We start from the raw sequence: 24,606 nt of genomic DNA on the forward strand, positions 1-24,606 counted from the left end.
AAGAGGAAATAGAGAAAAGAAGATTAGTAAAGCAGAAGTTAAAAAATAGAAGTTAAAGTTATGGAATGCCTGAGAAGTGTAGGATTTGGTGTAGAAGGTCTAACACAGGTTACATCACAGCATGATGGAGTGAGTCCCCAAAGTAAGGAGAAGCTGGAACATCTTGAGACATCTGAACAAGAAATATGGACATGGGAAAGAAAAAGAGATTTAATATGGTGTAATACTTAAGCAAAAAATAAAGCAAAACTAACAAATACAAAAAGAGCAGCACCAAAGATATTTGAAGAGAAATAAAGGCATAGTAATCCGGACCTGGAAAACTTTACAATACAAATAAGAAGACAAAGAGGAAAAGTAAAAAAGGAGATCAGTAATGGAGAAGTTAAAGGAAAAGAAACTGAGGTTAGGGAGTACTTGCAAAGTGAAGGATTCAGTGTAGAAAATCTAATTCAGAAAGTACCACAACAGGACAGAGCAATGGATATCCAAATTAAGGGGAAACCAGTGGAACAGGAAGCAATTGGTCAGGTGCCATGCGAAGATATTTTGGAGCCTTCCACAGGAAACCAGCATAAATGTTCACTTGAAGCTGGACAGCAAGGGAAAGAACAGGAAACTTGGAAACTCTGACGCAATCAATGTTGAGGAGTGATAGGCCAGTGAGTTCCCATATGACAAAGCAACAGATGGCACAGGATGAAATTGAAGAGAATGTGCCACAGGAAGATGCTATAGAACATTCTATAGAATGCCCGCAGGAAATGGAAAACAAAAAATGTGCCCTCAGTTTAGAAGAAAATGAGCTAAGAGAAGAATTGCTTGATTTAATTGACATGGATATATTAAGGTAAATGAAAGAAATAGGCTGCAGAAGGTCAATAAATCCAAAATGTCAGACGTTTGATAAAACAAATGAACACAGTAATTAGCACTGTCCATAGAGGTCCATGCAATATAACAGAAGTAAACAGGATACATTACTGTGCAGCTAAATTAATAACTTATAAAGTTCTACCACAAGAACACAGGGTAGCGAGGGAAAGGAAGGGGAGAAATCGAATATCATCATGGAAGTACTGAATAGAGAAAGCTATGTCACTGTTAGAGGAATATAGAAGAGGGAAGAGATCAACAAAAATACTAAGAAAGATAGACGTGATAAAAGCAATGTGCAGTATTAGAACAGGTCAGGAACTAACATGCACTACCGCAAATAAACTAAAAATCTCAGCACAGGTGGAAAAACTTAGAAGATTCATAGAAAAATATAAAGGAAAAGAAGAAAATAAGCAGTTTATTGATGACCCACAAAAGTTTTACAGACAATTGTATAACAAGGTAAAAGGAATTGAAACACCACCAAAAAAAGAAGAAATAGATAAATTTTGGAGAAGTATCTATGAAGATTCTGTGGAACATAACACAGATGCTAAATGGATAGAAGAACTAAAAGCAAGAATAACAAATTTAAAGGTACAAGATATGAAATGGGATGATGTAACAGCCAGAGAGATTGAAACAAAGTTAAGAAAAGCCTGTAATTGGAAAACCCCAGGCCCAGATGCAGTACCTAACTTTTGGCTAAAAGTATTAACATCTTTGCACGAAGATTTAGCCATGATTAGAACTATTTATATGTGCACCCTGAACAGACACTAACCTGCCTAACAACAGGAAAAACAATGCTCCTACTTAAACGTGAACCTGCAAGCTACCCTAAAAATTATACACCAATAACTTGCATTCCGACGACGTATAAACTATACACAGAAATTGATGCAGACAGAGTTTATAGTCATTTAGAAGAAAACTCAATTATGGCAGTAGATCAAAAGAGCAATAAAAGAAAGTCATATGGAACAAAGGATCATTTGTTGTTAAATAAGGTCATACTGGAGAACTGTAAACAGGGGAAGAATCTAAGTATGGCATGGATTGACTACAAAAAAGCATTTGATAGTATCCCACATTCATGTATAAAAGAGTACTTAAAATGTATAAGATACACCCTACACTGATCAACTAAATTACAGTGACCATGAAACAGTGGCAGACCACTTTGCAATTAAGCCATGATAAAGGACAAATTATATCCCAGGGATAAAAATTCAAAGGAGGATATTCTAGGGTGACTCTCTGTCACCGCTGCTGTTCTGTCTTTCCCTTAACCCATTAAGCTGTCTACGTAACAGATTAGGCCATGGCTATAATTTGGCTCCTAGAAAACAACAAGGTATAAAGACTTCTCATCTTCTCGTTGTCGATGATTTAAAACTGTATAACTCTTCAAATGAGGAACTTTAAGCACAACTGAAGGTTGTCAAAACTTTTTCAGATTATTTAAAAATGTCATTTGGTTTTGATAAATGTGCAAAAGCAACCTTTAAAGCAGGAAAACTGCAGCACCAGGAAAACATCAGTCTGAGACAAGAATGTTATATAAAATAACTTGAGCAAGAGGGAGTGTATATATATTTTGGGAATTGATGAACAATAAAAAAAACATGAACAAATGCAAATAAAACTTAGTAAGAAATACTTTAGAAGACTTAAATTATCCTGAAAACAGTGCTGACATCTAGGAACAAAATCCAAGCTATAAATCAATTTGTTCTTCCTGTCCTAACTTACAGTTTTGGAGTGATTGACTAGCCCCAAAACATGTTGGATAGATTAGACAGGAAAACAAGAAGGATGCTTCATGTTCACCAAATGATTTATAAAAATTAGTGCATAACAAGATTATATATTCCCCATCCTAAAGGAGGGATGGGCCTCCTTGAAATTGATTACATGTATAGATCTACAATCGTTGGAGTCCACACAAATCTACTGACCTCACAAGGCCCAAACATAGTGAAAGTTTTGAAACATCAGGAGAATAAATCTGAGATGACCTCTACTTAATCTTGCAAAAGCATATCGGCATCAAGCAGGAATGGGAATCAAACCAGAAGTAGATAAAAATCAGGCAGCAACTGAATGTGCCAAAAAACAAAAGAAAGAATATAAGGTGAAGGACCAGATGAAAAGGCAAGAAATGTGCAAACTGCCTAAATATAGTTGCAAGTATAGAAAACTTCTGAAAAAACCTCATGTTGATCAGGAATGAATGCAGGAATGTTTAAGAAGAGGCAAATTCAAACCAAGAGATGAAAGGTTAACATTGACGGCCCAAGATAGCTGGCTGCATACATGCTGGTTTACAAAGTCCACTAAACATGTGAGAGAAACAGACAAATGTAGGTTTTATAAAATGAAATAGGAAATGGTCACATACCTCGTTGCTGGTTGTGATGTACTAATGGCAGAAGGACTGTATACTGGAAGGCAGAATAATGTGGCAAGATTGTTGCACTGGGTATTGTGCAAACATTATGGTTTTGAAGTGGCTGAAAAACACTGGAAACATGAGCCACAAAGTTTACATCACATGGGATCATCCATTACCAACAGTTCAAAAGATAGATGCTAGAAATCTGGATACAGTGGTCCATGAAAAGAAGACAAAAGTAGCATTAATCATTGAAATCACCACACCCAGTGACTACAATGTCTTGTGTACAGAGAGACTCAAAGTCATAAAATATCAGGATGTGCAGGCAGAAATGAGAGCAGTGTGGAAGAAAGATACCCAGACAGTCCTAATAGTAGTAGGAGCAATGGGTCTTATATAAAAGATTCTGCAATCGTATTTAGATATGTTACCAATACATGCAACTCCATACCAATTGCAGGAGTCATTACTGGGCACATTGTGGGTGCTGAGAAGAGCACTTCTGGCTGACATCATAGATTGAAACAATACTAATTTCATGAACCTTAACTGGACTTTGACTTAGGAATGGGGTCCATTCCTGTCATGGTATTAGAAACCTAAGAGATTTGGAGAAATTAAAAAGAGAGATGCCAATTTATAATACCTATTATCACAATGAACGCTTTCTTCATTACTGCATATTGACCAAACAGGACTCATCTTTCTTTATTCCAATAAAATACTGACATATTTTAAAATTAAAACAAATTATAGAAAATTTCAGTTTACGTAATGTTTTTTGTTTGTAAAGTAGGAATGGAATGACTTACATCCATTTCATCACAAAAAGATGATTCGGAGCCATACTGTAGCTGACACTGATGGCTGACATCATAAAGAACACCAGGAAGGATGGAAGGAAATTCAACCACATTCTTAGTAGGTGGATCATCCAGACAGAGACCCCAGCCTCGGCTGCAAAATAAACAAACATATTAGGAAATCTGGAGCATACCACTCAGCCTCTTGGCACAAGAAATCTGGACAAAGCCTAAAATAATAGGGGGAACAAAGGCCCAAAAATAAGGACAGCTTTTAATTGCTCTTATAAACCTAGGAAGTTGCTGGAATAACAGGATTTGTATGATCATGCATTTTGTGAAGAATATGAAGTCTGGAACTCAAAAGTATTTCATTAATTGGTGATGTCACTCCTCAGTGATTTGCTAGAAAAACATATTTTATAAGGACCACACCAAAAGTATGAGGCAAAAATCTGGATATTCTCTGAAAATCTGGACAGCTTAGAGGTATGGTCTGAAATGATAACTTAGGTGATGTGCACATTATGTTATTTAAATGAAAAAAATAGAAACAATTATAGGAAAAGAAACTGTAGTCTCAACTCATTTCCGAATTTCTTTCTGACTTTTCTCCACTAAGGTAAAAGTTATTAGTAATACGTACAACATGTCCACATAATCACACTTACAGTTACTGGCTCATAGTTTTATTAATATCACATATTGACACAATTGAATGCAAACTCCTGATGTACTGACATCATCAGACATTACCTCTAAGTGTGACACTATGACTTAACATTTTACTACCTTAGCTTTAACCAGAAGGGTAAAATCTTCAGAAAGGCAAACGCTAAGACACACAAGCAAACTTTGAAAATGTACTTCACATTTTATTTTCTGAATTGTTGGAACTCAGTTACACATCTCATATTTCTGAAAGAGAATTATAGTGTGAACATATGACCACTGGATGAACATGAATTCTATAAAATCACTTACATCAAATCAGATGTTAAAATATATCGATGATGACTATAAGAGGCAAACTACACTATTTTGAACTACATTGATTTCAGCTTATTTTATAATTAAGAGGTGTATGCCACCCCCCCCCCCCCCCAAAGAAAACTGTCTTTTTTTTGAAGGGTAGCCTCAGTGGATCAGCTGGAATGGTTTAACTTTATTTACTTTATCTTCTGCTCATTTGTTCAGGCAGCCAGCTACCCCACCACCCAGCAATCACTGAATATATAACATTATGCAAGCAAGACTTGCAGTCTGCTTATAGCAGAATATCAGTGCCAAAGTATCAATTTTTCCACTGTAACCCATAAGACTTAGGAGAATCATAGCTATAAACAATGTTACTCATCCACCCTACACAACGCATGCACACAGGCGCATACACACACACACACACACACACACACACACACACACACACACACATACAAACATACACACACACACACACACACACACACACACACACCTACAAACATACACACACACACACACACACACACACACACACACACACACACACACACACACCTACACACCTACACACCTACACACCTACACACACACACACACACACACACACACACACACACACACACACACACACACACACACACACACACACACACCTTAAGCTACTGCTGTTGCAGTTTTTGATTACTTAAGCCTGTCTATGTTGCCAGTATGTGGAAAGTATCCTAAAAACTTTTGGTAGTCAAAGGAGCAAACAATGTGATGGAATATGGGAAAATTATAAGGGGAATCACCACTTACTTATTACATTCTTTCAGTTTTAAGTAATTTTAACTTAAGTATTCAGCAAGCAAAGGTGGCCTTTTCAGTAAGGTGGCCATATGTGTGTTGTGCATATAATGATATTGTAAAGAGATTAGTGCACCTATAGATACACACACACACACACAAATTAGTTAGATACACACACACACACACACACACACACACACACACACACACACACACACATATATACATGAGTGAGGTATATATGACTAGACACACACACACACACACACACACACACACACACACACACACACACACACACACACACACACACACATATATAAGTATTCAGCAAGCAAAGGTGGCCTTTTCAGTAAGGTGGCCATATGTGTGTTGTGCGTATAATGATACTGTAAAGAGATTAGTGCACCTGTATTGTATGTATTATTGCTGAAATACCATTACTGTATTCCAGCCTTTCAGTCACTTGTCTCTCCTCTCCTCTCCTCTTTTCACACACATATAGATGCATGGGTGATGCAAGCACACACACACACACACACACAACCTAGGTAGGTACACACACACAAACTAGGTAGATACACACACACACAGACACACACACACACACACACACACACACACACACACACACACACACACACATACACATGAATGAGGTATATATGACCAGACACACACACACACACACACACACAGACACACACACACACACACACACACACACACACACATATACACACACACACACACACACACACAAACTAGATAGATACACACACACACACACACACACACACATATACATGAGTGAGGTATATATGACTAGACACACACACATATATACATGAGTGAGGTATATGACTAGGCACACACACACACACACACACACACACATATATACATGAGTGAGGCATATATGACTAGACACACACACACACACACACATGTATATATACATGAGTGAGGTATATATGACTAGACACACACACACACACACACACACACATATATACATGAGTGAGGTATATATGACTAGACACACACACACACACACACACACACACACATATATACATGAGTGAGGTATATATGACTAGACACACACACACACACACACACACACACACACACACACACACACACACACATATATACATGAGTGAGGTATATATGACTAGACACACACACACACACACACACACACACACACACACACACACACACACACACACACACACACACACACCTTATTTACAGATCAGAGTTTACTTGATACTGTACTAAATAAAATTGAGTAATCTAGGACTGCATTGTTGTACATAACCATCTCTAAAAATAAAACATTTAACTATAAAAAGCATTGTAGAATCCAGTGTTTAATGATAAGAGAGTGATTCATTTGAGACATAAATCCATGTTTACATTAAACTGCGGCTTGCAAGAGAGCATTGTTGGAAGAATCCATCTTTGGTTAAACAATGACTGGAACAAAGACAACATACTGCTTTCAAGAAAATATACTGACCTAAAAGCCATGGATATTAAAGCAAATGAAAGAAGCTTGTATGATCCTAATAATAAGTCATTTGGACTGTTGTCCCAACACAATTTATCTGGAAACATATCTACTTCTGATTCTTAATATTTAAACAGGAACTAGAATTTAACTTGAGCCATGCAGAAGTAAGTTACTGTGCCTGCAGATTAAAATGTCAGGTTAATACCAGCATTAACATTATACAAGATTAATTAGCTTTTTAGGAAGATAAGACAGAAAAATCAGAAAATTAACAACCTTAAGAATCTGATAAGAAAACAAGATTTATAAATGTGAATACATATGAACTAGGTACAGGAAAAATCAAAGAAATATAAAAGATTTAGATAACTTTGTTAATGTATGTATGCATTCGCAAAGTAAAAAGAAATTATATTAATCTGGAAGGTAACTTCTTTGTTTCAGGAAAAGGGAAACCAGTCATATGAAACAATCCAAACTGGTGAACAGTCAGGAAGCAACAACCACAGTTACATTAATTAATATAATCAGTGCTGCTATCTAGTTCAGTTTTACATAAATTTAAGTTCATAAGTTCAATGGACGGAGTCTGCATTCTTGGTCAGGGAACTCAGTCTCCTTCGTACTGTGTGAATATTTTTTATCACACTGACCCAGCTATACAAATGCATAAAGGCATTGAGGTTTTCAGATGACCTTTTGATGGCTGGAACCTCTTCCATAGTATGTATGGGTACTGAATGAGCAAAGAGTAGTGCTGCCACCTATTCCAGGGTATGGCTGTTGAATAAGTAATGAATAACTCTGGCATCTATTCCATAGTATGGGTATTGGATAAGTAATGCGTAATTCTGGCATCTATTCCATAGTATGGGTATTGGATAAGTAATGCGTAATTCTGACATCTGTTCCATAGTATGGGTATTGGATAAGTAATGCGTAATTCTGACATCTGTTCCATAGTATGGGTATTGGATAAGTAATGCGTAATTCTGACATCTGTTCCATAGTATGGGTATTGGATAAGTAATGCATAATTCTGGCATCTAGTCCATAGCATGGGTATTGCATAAATAAAGAGTAACTCTGGCATCTATGCCATGGTATGGGTATTGGATAAGTAAAGTGTAACTCTGGCATCTATTCCATGGTATGGGTATTGAGTGAGTAATTCTGGCATCTATTCCATGGTATGGGTACTGGATAAGTAATGAGTAATTATGGCATCTATTCCATAGTATGGGTAATGGATAAGTAGTGAGTAACTCTGGCATCTGTTCCACAATATGGGTATTGAATGAGTAATGAGTAAGTCTAGCATCTATTCCATAGTATGGGTATTGGATAAGTAAAGAGTAACTCTGGAATCTATTCCATAGTATGGGTATTGAATGAGTACTGAGTAACTATGACATCTATTCCATACTATAGGTATTGAATGAGTAATACTAACATCTATAACTACTGCATTTAAATGAGGCTGAGCTTAACTATCACTGTTACGGATATCTATACTTAACACTGTTGTAAGTGCTTCATCTGTGAGGTACTCTTAAGCTAAGCATAATCTTTCTCTTAGCAGTTTGTAATCTATAACAGTGGTTTAGATGCTTAAATCAGGTATATAAACCATGGTTCAGTAAGCAGAGCATTTTCTGTGTAAATTTTCTCAGTACTGGTACCAGTTGAGTAATTTGTCGCAGTGCCTGTGGATGAAATCAACTGTTATACTAGGATATTGGTAACTTGAATATTTTGCATAGCTCACAAAGTATTATAATATCTACGGACCATATAGTTTTATAAAGTAACTAAAATATATTGTTAGCTATGTTTTTAGTAACTGATGGGCATGATTTGAAATGTAATCCACAGATCTGTTACTTGTTAGCAAAAGAAAATATACTGTCATTTAAAGAGTCCCGGGTTCAATCCATTTCTTACCATAAACTACTACAACTCATTTTTTGGCATGCAGTCATAAATTATACTTGTCTAACCAAGTGTATGCATCTCTTAAAATATTTGTTCAACGTGTTTACATCTTTATCTCCACTTAGTCTTATAGTCATTGGTATACTAAGACAGTCGACCATGCTTATAAATGGAAAAAAAAATCAAAACCAAATTTATGAAAGGGAAAGTCCAAAACCACATACAGAACAGGTCTCAGTACAGAACTGCGCAGAACACTTCTGCTGGATAATTTAAAATCATAAAATACTAAATCAATGTATACAAAAACTGGTAATGAAAGGCTTAATTCCTTTTGCTTTTGAGGTGATCAGTTATTCCTGAATGTGGATGGAATTACACTTTTTTTTTCTTTACCCATTATCCAGAGCAAGGCTGGCTGGCTTATAGAAGCCACCAAGAGTTATGAACAGATGGCTGTCAAATATTTTGTTAATAAAGTCTCAAAACAACAACCACGTAGACTGTCCTTGTTAAACAGCATCAGGCATCAATCTTTCCAACATCCACAAGCCAGCAATACAATGAAATTTTAGATCACTTAACACATAAGTGAGTTTGAGAGAAAATTATATTTCATTATTACCAGCATTAAAGCCAGGGCTTCTTTTAACTAAGGGTGGGTTTATTTAAAACCAATTAAAAATGCATGGTCCTACAGAGAAAAGTTAGAGCATTCATTTATTAATTGTTGATACATCCATTACCCATATCAGCAGGTTTTCAAGCTGGAACCAATTCTGACAATCAGTGAGCCTCAGGCATGAAAGAGTGCTGGATAGGAAGTCCCACCATCATAAAATGTACATCCAAAAAATATACTTATCCAGAGGCAATTCTGAGCATTACCAAGTTATCTATGCACCAGTCTTTGAAATGTTGGAGGGAAAACCTGCAGACACGATATGCAAACTGTGTGAGAGTGAGAGTCTGTGACTGTGTGCACGGGCACTTGTGTATGTGCGTGTGTGTGTGTGTGTCTGCCTGTGACTGTGAGCACATCAGTACCTGCTTATATGGAATTATCAAACACTTGCACATTCAGTGCTTTAGCCATGCCCAGAGTTGGTCATTAACAATCTATGTGATGGGTTTTACTTAATGGCCACTTTACCTGAGAACAAATTCCTGTCTCTTAACCTAGTTACATGGAATCATAATGAGAAGCACCAATGTGCACTGTAACCTTGCTTTCCAATAGGATTTCCTATATAGATCAGAGCCAAATAAAGTAAAAAGGGTGTTGCTAAGTTCAGAGAACAGGAAACAGAAGCATGGAAGTTATGCTCACATGCTAACTTAGAAATAAAATAGTATGAGGATGACCTAAAACAATGAAACTAAAACACAAGATATATTGTTACTTTTCCAAAGCAGAAGAGTATAGATCTCTCCAATGTCTCTATTTTGAAGGAATTGTCCTATCTTGAAGCCTGATTTACCCCCTAAACATGATATACTACTTTTGGAGGTAAGTCCCTACCTTTAGGCTTGATTTACCCTTTCACACAGGTTTCTGAATCCCCATCATCCCATGTGACTTTTGAAGCTGTCTAGTACACAGAAAGCCACAGTACATGACTCACATGCTAGTGGTACCAATAGTTCAAAGAAAGAGGAGACACATTTTACATTTCCCTTTTTCAGAATAAATTACGTTATCTAGTAGAACTCTGCAATAAATCATTAAAGTCTACAGACTTTACACTGTCTCTTTGGTAATATTCTTATATTTTCTTTCATTTTTGTTAGTCATTTTTAGATGCATTTCTGAGTAGTATCTTACAATTCTACTGGAAGCAGGAAGGTTTATGTGCTATTTAGTATTTAGATTTTTACCAAATGAAATACCCAGATTTTGGTAAGCAAGTCCCTACTTTTCAAGGTCTTTTGTTACTATTTTCAGCATCTGGAGGTTGAGATGTATGTTTCTAAGAGGTCAGCTTCTGTTTTAATTAACCCACTCCCGTGGTAAGGAGGGATGAAGCTTTGAATGTCACCTAGATGACCCATGTTCGATTAGCAGTAGGAGAATGAGAGTGAGCGGTCATTGTCAGCACATCCACCTTGGGAGGAGGAAGGTGGTTCTGGTTTGGTTCAAGAATGCACAGCATATACTGCCTAGGTCCATCATCCCCTGGTCAAAAACAGTAGCGCTATAATGAACCATCAATGAGGATTAGAAGGTCCAAGGGGAAGGAAGGGGAGCCCATCATTTCTTTCAGCCTGTAATGTTCCCTACCATCTGACTCTTGCCTCTCTTGGGTAACAAATGAACTCATTACGCCTTCCAGCCAGTGAATGATGAATGGATTGGAGGGCTCTTACCCAACCTGGACACCGCATGTCTCACACTGTTGACAGAGAAATAAATAGGCCAAATGGGGAAGGGAAGGGCAGTCACTGGGTAAGCTCAGGTATATAAGAAAAACGTGATTTATCTGTCTTCTTCTAATTTTACATTTTCTACTGAGTTTTATCTTTTTTGAAAAACCTTTACAAATACGTACTTGCTCTTGCATTAACCTTTGTAAATATATAACAACTGCACACCACCAGTATCTGAAAAATGTGACAGGTAACTGGATTCTGACAAACATTGCTGAGAAAAATGATTTCCTCATGCCATGTTTTCCCTTTTGACCCCCTCTTCCTGTCTATAAAAAGCAAAGTTCCCAAAATAAATCAAACAAGTTGTAGCCAGAAAGATCCTGGCAACACTGTGAAATGTTTATATAAAATCATCTGCAATCTTTAATATTTCAAGGCCTTATGGAGGCTAGAAAAACAAATTAGTTATAAAAAATGTTTTGGTTCGTTAGACAAAGTAGTAATAAGAACACCTGCTCTTATAAGACAAAAGGCTTAGACCTTAAAAACAATTTAATGTAAACTAGGCTGAAAATCAGTAATAAATTAAAAACACTCTTCCATATCTGGTCAGTTTTTCTTTTCTGGTTTGACTGCATTATGAGTGGCACTGCACATATTGTCAGCAATTGTGTGGAAAAACTTCTTTCTAATTCTAATGCTAATTTACCTATAGTCACTCCTGCCTTGGAAAATGGTGCAGGGCATGACGACAGTAGGTCACATTCCGAACAAGAACAGGAATATGAAATGAGAAATAACAGTAGATTTGATGATGAGATGGATGAGTATGAGGGAGAATACCCATCCTTAAGAAGGTCGGAATGGTTGGAAAATAAAAATCGACAAAGGAATTTTTTTCAACAACCCTGGATCCCGGGGGGGGGGGGGGATCAAGGTTTATGAATTAAATCATAGGGTCATAGGTAGGTACTAGGCTATTGGCCCTGGGGCCTATATAAGCCTAGCCAAAAAGGTTCCATGGCTTTCGCCACCCAAGAAAATTATTTTCCTGTGCCCCTGTCAAGCAGTGCTGCAGAAGTGATCCTTGGGGTGAATTTTCTATTTCCCATCCAGTCGTCAAGGTTTTTCTTAAAGAGGGCCAATGAGGAGCTTTGCTTGACATGAATGGGTAGTTTGTTCCAGAGTACGGGAAGTCTCTGAGACAGGAATCTATCTAGCATGTTCTGCTGATTGTGGTGACAAGATTTAGGTCCCTGGAGCATGTGGTTCAAAGAGATTGGGATTTCTTAAAAGTGTAGCATGTCCAACAGCTCTGGGTTTGACATAGCTTTGTATGTTAGGCAGAGATCACCTCTGAGTAGGTGATATGTGACGGAGTAGAGCTGGAGGTTTTTGAGATGGTCTGTGTATGGCATCAGTTTGAGGCTGGTAATCCTCTTAGTGAGGTATTTCTGTGGCCTTTCCAATTGTTGTAGGTGTCTTGTGAGATACATGCCAAACAGGGCATTGTACTCTATAATGGGTCTGATGAGGGATGAGTAGAGAGGAATAATGACCTCCTTTTTTCTAGAGGAGAACCCTTTTGTGATGAGGTGTGCCACATAGAAGGATTTCCTGACTACTGTGGCAATGTGGTTATCAAAGAAGAGACTACTGTCCACCTGTGTCCCGAGCTCTCTTATCACACTTTCAGTGTTTAGTGAGCTACCACCTATGTGGTAGTTCATGGGTACCAAGTTTTTCCCAAAGGGGATGAAAATGTACTTCCTGGCACTGAGCTTGAGGCCATGACTTTGACACCATGAATTTGGTCTCTGTGAGACCCTTTTGTAAAATGTCTACATCATTAGGCGATTAAATTATGGCTCCCAATTTGCAGTCATCTGCGAACTGTGTTGGCCAAAGACCTTCTGTGTTGGCCTGCACTTCAGAGAAGTAGATACCGAAAAGGAGAGGACCCAGGACCAAACCCTGTGGTGCTCCACTCATCACTGGTCTGAAGTTGGACTTGGAGTCGGCTACTTTTACTGTGTGGGTTCTGTCAGTGAGCCAGTTGGCCACCCATCTTGTGACATAGGGATTTATGCCCAATTTAGTGAGTTTATCTATAATTCCAGAGTGGGGGATGGTATAAAAAGCCTTGGCGAGGTCAAGATAGGCTGTGTGCACTACCTTGCCCTCATCTACGGCTCTAGTGACTGCTTCAAAGAAGTCAATCAGGTTTAGTATACACAAACTACCCTTTACAAACCCAAACTGAGTGGGGTCCAGGGTTTGGAGGTTACCTATGTTTGTTTATAAGCTCCAAGATCATATGTCCCATGGCCTTGCAGACCAGGCTTGTCAAGCTAATGGGGCAGTAGTTTTTAGGGTTCGTGATGGCGCCCCCTTTGTGGAGTTGGATAACCGCCACTGTGCGCCATTCAGTATGCACATAGCCTGAGGTGAGGATATGAATGAACATGGTACTTAGGTGGGGTGCCAGTTCGTTCTGTAGTTCATGCAGTATGCAGCCTGGGATGTTGTCTGGTCCCAAGGATGCTGTGTTCTTGGCTTTAGAGAGTGCGGTCTTTACTTGTTCATCAGTGATTACAGGGGCTTTGCATTCTTCCGGTATTAAGATGGGCCCTTTGGACGGTGAGAGGGGGGTAAAGTTAGCACTGACTCTATCTGTCAGGATGTTGGCAATATCAGTTGGTTTGTATATTTAGTGACATTGTGCTGTAGCTCAGAGCAGATCTGAGTGTTGCCATTGAGATTCTTGACATAGCTGTAGAATGCTTTGTGGTTATCTTTGGAATCAGTGGCAATTTTATTTCCATAACTGGCTTTGGAGGATTTTATGAGGGATCTCACCTTCTTGCTGAGGCTGACCAGGGAGTTCCTCCAATCTTGGGATTTTACTCTTTTTTGGAACAACTTTTTCCTTCTCTTATAGAGTTTGTTTATGACAGGGGACCACCAGATTGGCTTCCTTTTTTTGGAGGATAGCGTCTTGGTTCTGTTGGGGATGGCATGATCCATGCACTCGTGTATGTGCTTATACAGTGTATTTGTGTAAGATTCAGCAGTTGTACCTCTATTTTCTGTCCGCATGGGTGTCATGAAGTTTGCCACTTCAGTCTTAAGAAGCATGAAGTTCGCTTTGGAATAGTTTTTGACGGTGGTTTCCTTAATGGGGGGGTGGGGCTGGGAAATGGGTGTCTAGGGTGATTAGCTTATGGTTGGATCTGACGAGCGAGGATTTGACCTCTGGCATGGAACACCAGTAACCTATATTGGTAATGACCAGGTCCAGGATATTGCTGCCCCTGGTGGGGGTGTGGACAAGCTGATCCATGGTGCTGGAATTTATGAATTCCAGAAAACGTTGAGTGAATGAGTTGGTACATGAGTAGTTTTCCCAGTTGATGGTTGGGTAGTTGAAATTGCCCATAATTAAGGTATTGGGTTGTACCTTAATATTTTCCAGTATCTTAAGAAATGAAGATTGGAAATCCTGGGGCATTGTGGGGGATCTATAACAAGCTAAAACCTGGATTGCAGTCTTGCCCAGTGTTAGTTGCACTTGGATAATTTCGGATGCATTATGTTGAGCAACTAGCCGGGAGGTGTGGATATGCTTAATGCATATGGACACGCCTCTGCCTTTAGTGTTTTGGTCCAGGTTAGGTGGCCAAAAGGTGTGGTATGAATTACAGCCTGGTAATGCAGGGGTGCTCACTGGAGCCTTGAACCAGGTCTCTGTCACTGCACAGATGTCGATGTTCTCCATTTTAAGGAGTGCCTCGAGAGAGTGCATTTTGAGGTTTAGACTTCTAGCATTGAGTAGTATTACCCTCAGAGTTTGCTTGCTTGTACCTGTTATGGTAGTGAATTTAGCATTTGAACCTTGCCTAAAAAATGCACTATAGGGGTGGCAAGAGCCTTAGCCAGTATCCGGAATCCCAGGGGCAACAGGTGCAGGCCATCTCTGGCAAAGCATTGTGGTCTGTCGACCATGTCATCCCAGGCAGACAGATACTGGATCCCCTTAGAATGACACCAGAATCTTAATCAATTGTTGAAGTCAATCAAGTCAATGTCCTTGTACTGTGGTATCATTCTGGGTGATGGCAGGATGCTACTCAAGGCTAGGTTATAACTGCCTGGGCTACAAGATCTGAGAGCTCCTCCATGTCTCTTTTCATGTAGTCCAAGGAGGTACATCTCAGGTCATTCACACCAACATGGACAATGACAGAGTCATATTTGTACTTGTTGTGGAGTGACCTGAACGCGTGCATTATATGGCGGAGCCTGGCACCCGACAGGCAGCTGAAAGTAACTTTCTCCTTGTTTAGCCTGGTGAGTGGGGCATCAGTGTGCCTGACTATAAAGTCACCTATGATTAGGGTGTTGGGTACATTGTTTTGCCTTATAGGCTGAGGTTGAGTGGCACACTGCTTTTGTGGGCTATGTGTCATTTGGGTAGTGTTGGGGGGGTGGTTGTCTGCATTTCAGCTTGGGAGGTCTCTGTTGCTTGGGCAGATGAATTAAACCTTGAGGTGAGTTCTGTGGAGGAAAATATTATTAAGGAAGGAAGGGTATTTAAGTATGGCAGTTTTAAGATATTTAATTACACTGACTTAAAGGTAGATAAAAGCTGTTTTACCTTCTTAAGTAAAGGATTTATGTTGGTACCCTGCTTTAAGGCCAGTTTGGTAGATGTTATCACTGAATTAAAACTGTTTACAAGGAGGTTAAATTTGAAAGTGTTTTTTTTTAAGATGAGAATCTTCCATCCAGTGTGAACACTGGAATAAATTTAAAGAAAAAAAGTTGTTTCAACTCCATTATGCACCCGACAATATCAGCATTTGAGGGGGCATGCTCTGTGGATTTATATTATTCAATGTATTGTAACAATAACAATAGGATGTCAAAGAAATATTACAACCTTACTAAAGAACAACAAGAGCTTATTAGAATGTTTCATGACAATGATGAATTAAGAGTTATGAAGCCTGATAAGGTGGGGGGTTGTATTATTCAACAAAATGGACTATATAAATTCACTACTTGAGATGCTTTATGACACAAACAAATATCATGAGGTTTCTAAGAATGAAATATATATAGCTCATAGAAAAATTCAACTACTTTTAGAGGACTCTGTTTCAAGACGTTATTTTGGAGGAAGTATTTCAATTTTTAAAGAGTGAACATACACTAATCCCGGTGGCTTTTGGCATACCGAAGGTCCATAAAAATACAGAACATCCCCCCTTTTAGAATAATAACATCTGTGCAGAATGGCCCTACATATTCTTTAGGAGTATTTATAGACAGGGTAGTGAAAAATGCCGTAGCACCAATTGACTATATGCTTAAGGATTCATGGGACCTCTTATCAAAAATAGAACATGAATAGTACAGTGAACAGGTGGGTTTTGGTACAATCGATATTGTTGATTTATTTACATCCATCCCCATCAGGAAGGTATACAATTATTTGAAGAAGCAATACAAAGTCTTACCAGGTTAGATGAAACCTTGATTAGGTTTATTATTTTGGCCATGGAAGCGATTCTGGCCAATGACTACTTCACTTTTGAAGGAGCATATTGTAAACAACACAGGGGAGTAGCTATGGGTGCAAGTTGTGCACCCATATTTGCTAACCTGGTTTTATATGCATGGGAGGCCAAATATATATTTGACAGCAATTTCTCTGACAAATGGTTAAGCTACTTTTGTTTTTTGGACGACATCCTTATAATTTGGAAAAATAAGGAAGAGAATAATGAATCCTTTTTAGAATATATTAACAATACCCCATCACTTCTTAAGTTTACGGTTAATTTCAACAATGAGGCCATAAATTATTTGGACAATATTAGGAGGAAATTCACTACAACAATATATAGAAAAGAGACCTTTTCTCATAATTATTTAGATTTTCACAGTTGTCACCCTGGTTACACCAAGAGAAATATGTACAAGGGCCAATTAGTCAGGGAAGCACATATGTGCACTGCGTTGGAATTATTTGAAATGGAAGTAACCAAAATCAATTCAATGTTTATAGGAAGGGGGTACCCTAAAAAACTAATAGCTGATATCAGTGGTGAACTAAAAAGAGGTTGGGGAACAAAGTTTAAGCCATTATTGGGTAGTAGAGAGATGTCGAACAAAGCCGATAAGGAAAGGCATTCTCCAAAAATGGGGATGGTGATTCCATATGCATCAAACAGTAAGGTAGTTAAAGAAATAGTGGTCAAGAATTGGACTATTTTTGAGGGCAATGTGGAGGTTATGAAATATGTAGGTGGGGAGCCCAAATTTATTTACAAGACAGTTAAGAATTGTAAATCACCATTAGAACAAAGCATTATCAGAGATTTTGTACCCAACAAAGGGACCGCTAGTTGTGGAGCCTGCAACCAATGTCAGTACATATTAAGGCACAACACCCTTGTTTTAGAAGGTATACCCTTTGAAATTAGGTTGCAAAAGGGTAATTGTAACATGAGAGGTGCTGTATACATTGTGATATGTGTTGGATGTGGGCATTACTATGTTGGTAAGACAGAAAGACTTTTTAAAAAAAGAATATATGAACATGTATATGCTATACAGAGAGCCAACACTAGTAGTGCCCTATTTAGACACAGTACTGAATGCTCACATTTTTCTAAATTCAAATTTGGTATTTTAGAGCTGGTCCCTAAGCACCCTAGAGGTGGTTGGTGGGAACCGAACTTAGAATTAGCTGAATTACAATGGCAAATGAGGATGAATGCAGTTAAGGTACCTGGCATCAACGATAATATCTCTTTATTACCAGTCCTCAAAAAGAAGGCACTAAAATTATAAATTATTACAACACCACCTCATGTAGACATACGTAATTTTGTTTTCCTGGTGCATCCTATCTATTATGGTTGTTTTATAATATAGTATATTTTATAACATATTTTATTAATATATTATACATTTCAACATTGTGTTAACATTTTATTTTTTACATTTTAACAGCATATGCTTCTTTTAATAGGTTTTTAGTAATATTTTATAGTAACAGACTTTTTCAGTGATTTTTTACTATGTTCATTCAAATTTGTGTTTGATGTTTCTTGTAAAAAGCACTGGTCACTTTAAATGTTGTTATGGGTGTAACAACCAGTTAATTTATTCGGTATAAAAGGAAGGTTCTGAAGTGTAATGGCTGTTCTGATGAAGTCCCCTTGCTTGTTGTTGAGGGCCAAAAGCGCTTAACACTGTTTTTATTTTTCGTGATTTAGTCAATAAACTCAGCTGTTCAAATTATTTGAATTTAATGTTTTGCATTTTGGAAGTAGGAATTCGACTTGACTCTGTGGAACTGCACAAGAGGTTTTGCTGTTTTATGAGTGTCTTGCTTTACCTCTTTGTTTGCTGGTATGATGTACTTCTCAGCTGTCACATTCAAATAAGTAAAAACATTTTTAGTTAATCCTAATTACCATCCCCCAATAAAGAATATCATCCAAACATGATAAATATAACAAATATGATAAATATAATAATATTTTGGGTTTCAATGTACAATCAATGACAAAATGTTTCTTCCATACCACATAACTATGTTATGATAAGCTGGTGCACACTTTGCACCCATGGCCATACCTATTTTCTGGTGGAAATATTCTCCCTCAAAAAATAAACATCCTGCACTGTATATTGTGATAATTCCAACAAAATTTTCATTAAACTGTCTGGAATGGAAGACTCTTTGGAAGGCATTCCAGCCCAGGAAAACCTAAATCAACTCAAAAAGAAAACTAGCATGTGGAATTTATTTATTCAATTGTTACATGGAAAGTGGGCTTGCCTAAGCTTTCTCAGCAAACCTAGGTGAAAAGCATACATAACAGTAATGCATTATCTATAGAGCATCAACAAAGACATTGTTCAAAAAAGTTGAGAAGGGGTACAAGTATGCCCTTTAAAGAATCTGCTATCCAACACCCACCACACTACTGTGCAGTTTAATAACGGGAAAATTGTATCACTCAAACAAAAAACAATGTTGTGGGACTTAGGTGAAGTGGATTGTGCAGACCTACAGGGAGTTTAATGATGAGTTAGGGATCTGGAATACAATGAGGGGGTAATTAATATATGGAAATACATCAAACATGGAGTATTCTTGGCTATAAGTAAGTGCGCAAAGAAGATGCAAACAAGAAAAAATTATGAAGGGCAAAGTGGCTTCACAGAAATGTAAATCTAGAATTAGGATAAAAGACAAAGCAGACAAGCTGGGAAGCAGTGGTAGTGGAAGGGTAAGACGCACAGTGCAAGGAAGCAAACTAAGAGATAACAACAAAGGCTGCAGCAAAGGTGCATGGTAAAAGGGAGTCTGCAAAAAGGAATGGGAAACAAAGAAATTGTAGGTACTCAACAGAAAAGAAAAAAAGATGGACAGATATGGCAACATTAAGTAATGATGAGAAAACCATCGTTGAAGAAGGGAAAAAACAAATGAATAAATGACGGAATGAAAGCTTTACATCAGTCTTTACAAAAGAAAGGAAAGGTCTGCTGCCACGCTGGAAGACAGTGGTGTAGTCTGTTGAGAGATATACATGAAGACTGTCAGAATGGGAGCAGGTAAAGACACAAGACATAATAACAAGCACTGGATGGGCTGCTGGTTCTCAAGATCCTGACCAGTGTGCTAGTGGATACCTGATGGAGATCTTGAAAAGATCACTAATCACTGCAAGAAATCAAAAGTGCTGCTCTTGTATGATGAGAGAGACAGGAAAACAACAGACAATTACAGGCCTCTTGGCCTAAAAGCAGTAGCATGGAAGATCATTGTATCTGAACAGAGGGACTGGTTGCTTTCCTAAAGGACAGGTTAGGACAACTTGACAAGGAGTCTACCAGCAGATATGTCTACTTTAATTTTACTAATACACTGACTTGGACCTATCAAGTGACCATTAGAAACCTGGAGGGAATGAGGTAAAACAAAGACTGGAGAACTGAACTGTACCATGGTTAAAGACAAACACTAATTAAGGTAAATGACTAGTAAAGTATCAAAATAGTCAGGCTGCTCACTTTGTTCAAAGAAAAAGAAAAGGGAACAGATTCAATTTCTGCTTTCAATAAATATAAAGGGGGAATTTAAAGTAGGGTTTAGAAAGGCTGACATAGTAAGTAAAAAAAAGACAGTAGTTAAGGTTGACTGCAGAAAAATGCATGTGTGAAATATAAGCTGATGGGATTGAGACTAATAAAACACAGCAGGAGAGGAAGGAAAAGTGTCTAGGGATGTTGTCACTTTTGCAGGAAAAAAACAGACAATCATTCCATCCCTTGCTTTTTCTCTCCTGATAAGTAAATATGTAGTGATTTTTCATCACTTCTACTTACTGCACTAGTAGCTCATTTAATGCAATAATAAATATTGTGACTAATGTAATGATTAAACAGGTCAGCAAGCATAATGCATGTTTTAAAAATTATTTTGTAGAATTCATCACATTTTAGACATGTATTGTATTGCTGAGACTATTATGTGAAATAAAGAGATATGACTATGTCAAGCATTCTGAGGTAATGAAGACAGGAATAACAATAAATATCCATATAATATTTCTTGTAATACATATGGTACAGTCATGTACATTGCACAAACCTATTAACAGTAGATGTTCAAATTCTAATTCCTCGCTGCTGCAGTAGACCTTAGGCTATGTAGGGGTTGTTTCCACCCCTGGAAACAACCAGCCATCTTCAAAAAGCTCTGGCTCTCTCCACTTCCTTCACTCTCCCTGCTGATTGGCTAATCATATATAGTGAAATCAGCAGTCAGAGTGAGTCAGGACTTTTCTTTGCACAAACAATGATAGAAGAGCATAATATCCTGAAATAACCATCCAATATTAACAATAGAACATATAAAGTAGAAAGCAATCCCAACACTACTTTATATCCCAACTACAACTATGCACAAGTGTAGGGGGGGTAGAAACTGGGTGCAGCTACTGCAGCAGTGAGGAATTCAGGCATCTACTATTATTGGTTAAGTACAACTTACATGACTATACTATGTTTACTATTCCAACTGCTGCAGTAGCCCTTAGGCTATATGGGTTGAACACCAAAGCCTGTACATCCTGAGAGGAGGATAGATATGCATCCAGAAGCCCCTGGGGAAAGGACCTATCAATGTTTGACCTGGACCTCATCCACATAAAACTAAGCTCGTCCTTCTCCACTTTCAACCACAAATTAGATCTATGAATGGGAAACAGAAAATTTACCCTAGGACTACCCCCTGTACTATTAACAGACAGAGGCAGCTCCTAAATGCTTTATCCCAACCATGGGTCCCCTCAAATTATCTATGATACAGTCCCAGTTATTCTCATTAGGGTAATATATAATTATTGACCATGAGATGTGTATGGCCAGTCTATAACCAAATAGGATATATTATTTCCAGCACAAAAGTAAACTGTCTAGGCTTAAAATGACCCTCAAGGGCAGCTAGCCTAGTACTTACCTATGAAGCTCGAAAAGGAATCCAGTTTGTAATACTTTGTTAAAGTATATTACAAATGACCATGTAGCTGCCTCTAGAATGTTTCTAAAGCCAACCCCCATTCCATCGAAAAAGGCAAGGCTGTCATGGAATGTACCTTGAAATTGCCTGGAATGGATTTGCCACAGTGGCATTAATAAAAAACCAATAGCTGAGAACAACCAGCTGTAAATTGTCTGTTTAGATACAGGGCATCACTTTTTTTTGCTTCTCGATAAGAAACAAGTAGCTGATCAGCTTTTCAAATGGGCTTAGTTCAGTTAAGATACTACCTATGCACAAACTGCTTATGCATGTCAGAGTATACAGTATGCAGAATCTGTGCTCCCTTATTTTCAGGTTTTGAGTTGAAATGTATGAGATTAATGGCTTGATTCAAAGTAAACTGAAACCACTTTGAGCATGAATGAGAGGTTTGTTTTTAAATATATCTTATCCCTATGGAAAATCGGGCAGGGTTCACCCACCACATGAGTTTGCAACTTATTCTTTTTGCAGATGTCAGAGAAATGATGACTAGAGTTTCTAAGTCCAGAACAGTAAATCTGATTGGTGGTTAGGATAAGAAGGTGACAGTCAATTTCTCCAACACATGATTGAAGTCCCAAGCAGGAGTAACCTGTTTACAAAGAAGTCACAGGTGTAAAACTCCTTTCAGGAATTTTTTGACAGCAAACATAGATGAAGGAAGCAGAACCATGGGCAGGCATGCTGAAATGCCCATAAGTTAAACCTTTATAGAAGAGAAAGCAAGGCCAGAGGAAAGATATTCACATAAATATTTGAGCACCAGTGGTACAAAATCCCAGATGGGCCCCTGGTTATTGGCTAGACAACAAGAAAATCACTTCCACTTAGCAATATATGATTTTCTAGAAACAGGCTTTCTTGCCTCTTTTAATAATTGCTGCAAATCATCATGAAAAAAAGGGGCAAACTTGAAAAATGTTTTGAAAATGTTCCAAGAAAGACTGTCAGATTTGGCACTACAAGATGTGGTACCTGTTCTCAGTGTAAACATATTTGCACTGAAGATAATGTTACTATTGGTAACTCTTTAAAAATCTGGGTTAAGTTTGGGTGGGGCAATTGTCAAACTACAGGTTTGATAACCTTGGCCATGTGTATATCCTGTCCCAATAACTGAGAGAAGGTCGAGGGACAGGATATATGAACACATGCACCAAATATCCACCTGTAATAATAACAATGCCTTGTACAAACATTCCTGCATTTGTATTAATTTTGCTGGATTCAAGTTTGATATTTTGGAAAAAAGTTTTACCAAATCCCAGGGGGTGATTTTAGAAGTCATATTGAGGAAAGAGAGGTTAGATGGCAGATTAAATTACAGGCCAGTCAAGACCTAGGACTAAATGAAGTGATCTATATTAGGCCCATACTGAATAGGAAGGCTGCTTTTTTAAAATAACTTTTTAAAAATAATGCTTTCTAAAAATAAAAACAATGTTTTTGTATGTTTTTTTTTTTTTTGTTTTAAAATTGCATTTTTAGAATGTCTTAATAATTTATATGGTCTTATACAGGGTCTAGTGTGTGTTTCTTTAAGATGTATTTAATTAATGATGTCATTAAAATGGGGGGAGCATTTACGGAGAATGTATGGTTTTAATATTAGATTCTGATGAAGTCCCTGTTTGGAGGGAAGAAAGCACTCAATCAGAGAATTATCTTTGATGGAATAATAAACTGTTATTTGTTCGTGGTGCAGCAGTGTTTATTCTTGTGTTTAGTAGTTTTTACACTGCTTTTGGCTCAAGATTTTCTGGTTTTGGTCTTTTTGGTGGAGCCTGTGCAACATGGATTCTTTACATGACATGCCAGCCCTATTTTCCCCGGTGCATCGAGAAGAACTCAAGTGAGTTCATTCAGAACTGGCCATTATGAAGGAAGAACTTACTTGTATTATTGAGCTTCTCACCCAGTCCGATGAAGCAAGTATGAGAGGCTACAATAAGAGGAAACGACATTCGTCTCCAGAGAGTGATGTCACTAATTCCGCACCCAGAGGGGGAACAGTCGGCATGTTTGGTGAATGGCGAGGATGTTCAGGTAGAATCTATGAAGGATGGAATGAGTGTCAGGAGTAATGTAGCTTCTCAAGTTGTCAATACCAACGGCAATGATGCGATGAGGACTGGGGCGAGACCCAAGAATGCAGGTACTGTTTTTAAGCATAATGATGTTACGGATAATGTTACAGCGGCACTAGATGCTAGGGAAAGTGCTGGCAGTAAATACCAGACAAGTGGGGGTGCCACAAGAGTCAAAATGGATGGATTACAAAATGGGATTGGGGAAACTTATGGCTTTG

At 38.0% G+C, this 24,606-nt stretch overlaps 1 protein-coding gene across 1 annotated transcript in view; it reads right to left on the reverse strand.

Moving 5' to 3' along the window:
* Positions 1 to 24,606, reverse strand: part of LOC122806893 (A disintegrin and metalloproteinase with thrombospondin motifs 7-like) — a 2,879,604-nt gene that overhangs the window by 1,803,069 nt on the left and 1,051,929 nt on the right. The window contains exon 9 of the mRNA XM_044077696.1: positions 4,093 to 4,237. Coding sequence (XP_043933631.1) covers positions 4,093 to 4,237 — 145 coding nt within the window. The remainder of the gene's footprint in view (positions 1 to 4,092; positions 4,238 to 24,606) is intronic.

Source organism: Protopterus annectens, chromosome 7.part0 (genome assembly GCF_019279795.1).
Source record: "Protopterus annectens isolate FY-2018-M chromosome 7.part0, PAN1.0, whole genome shotgun sequence".
Classification (NCBI taxonomy): Eukaryota; Metazoa; Chordata; order Ceratodontiformes; family Protopteridae; genus Protopterus; species Protopterus annectens.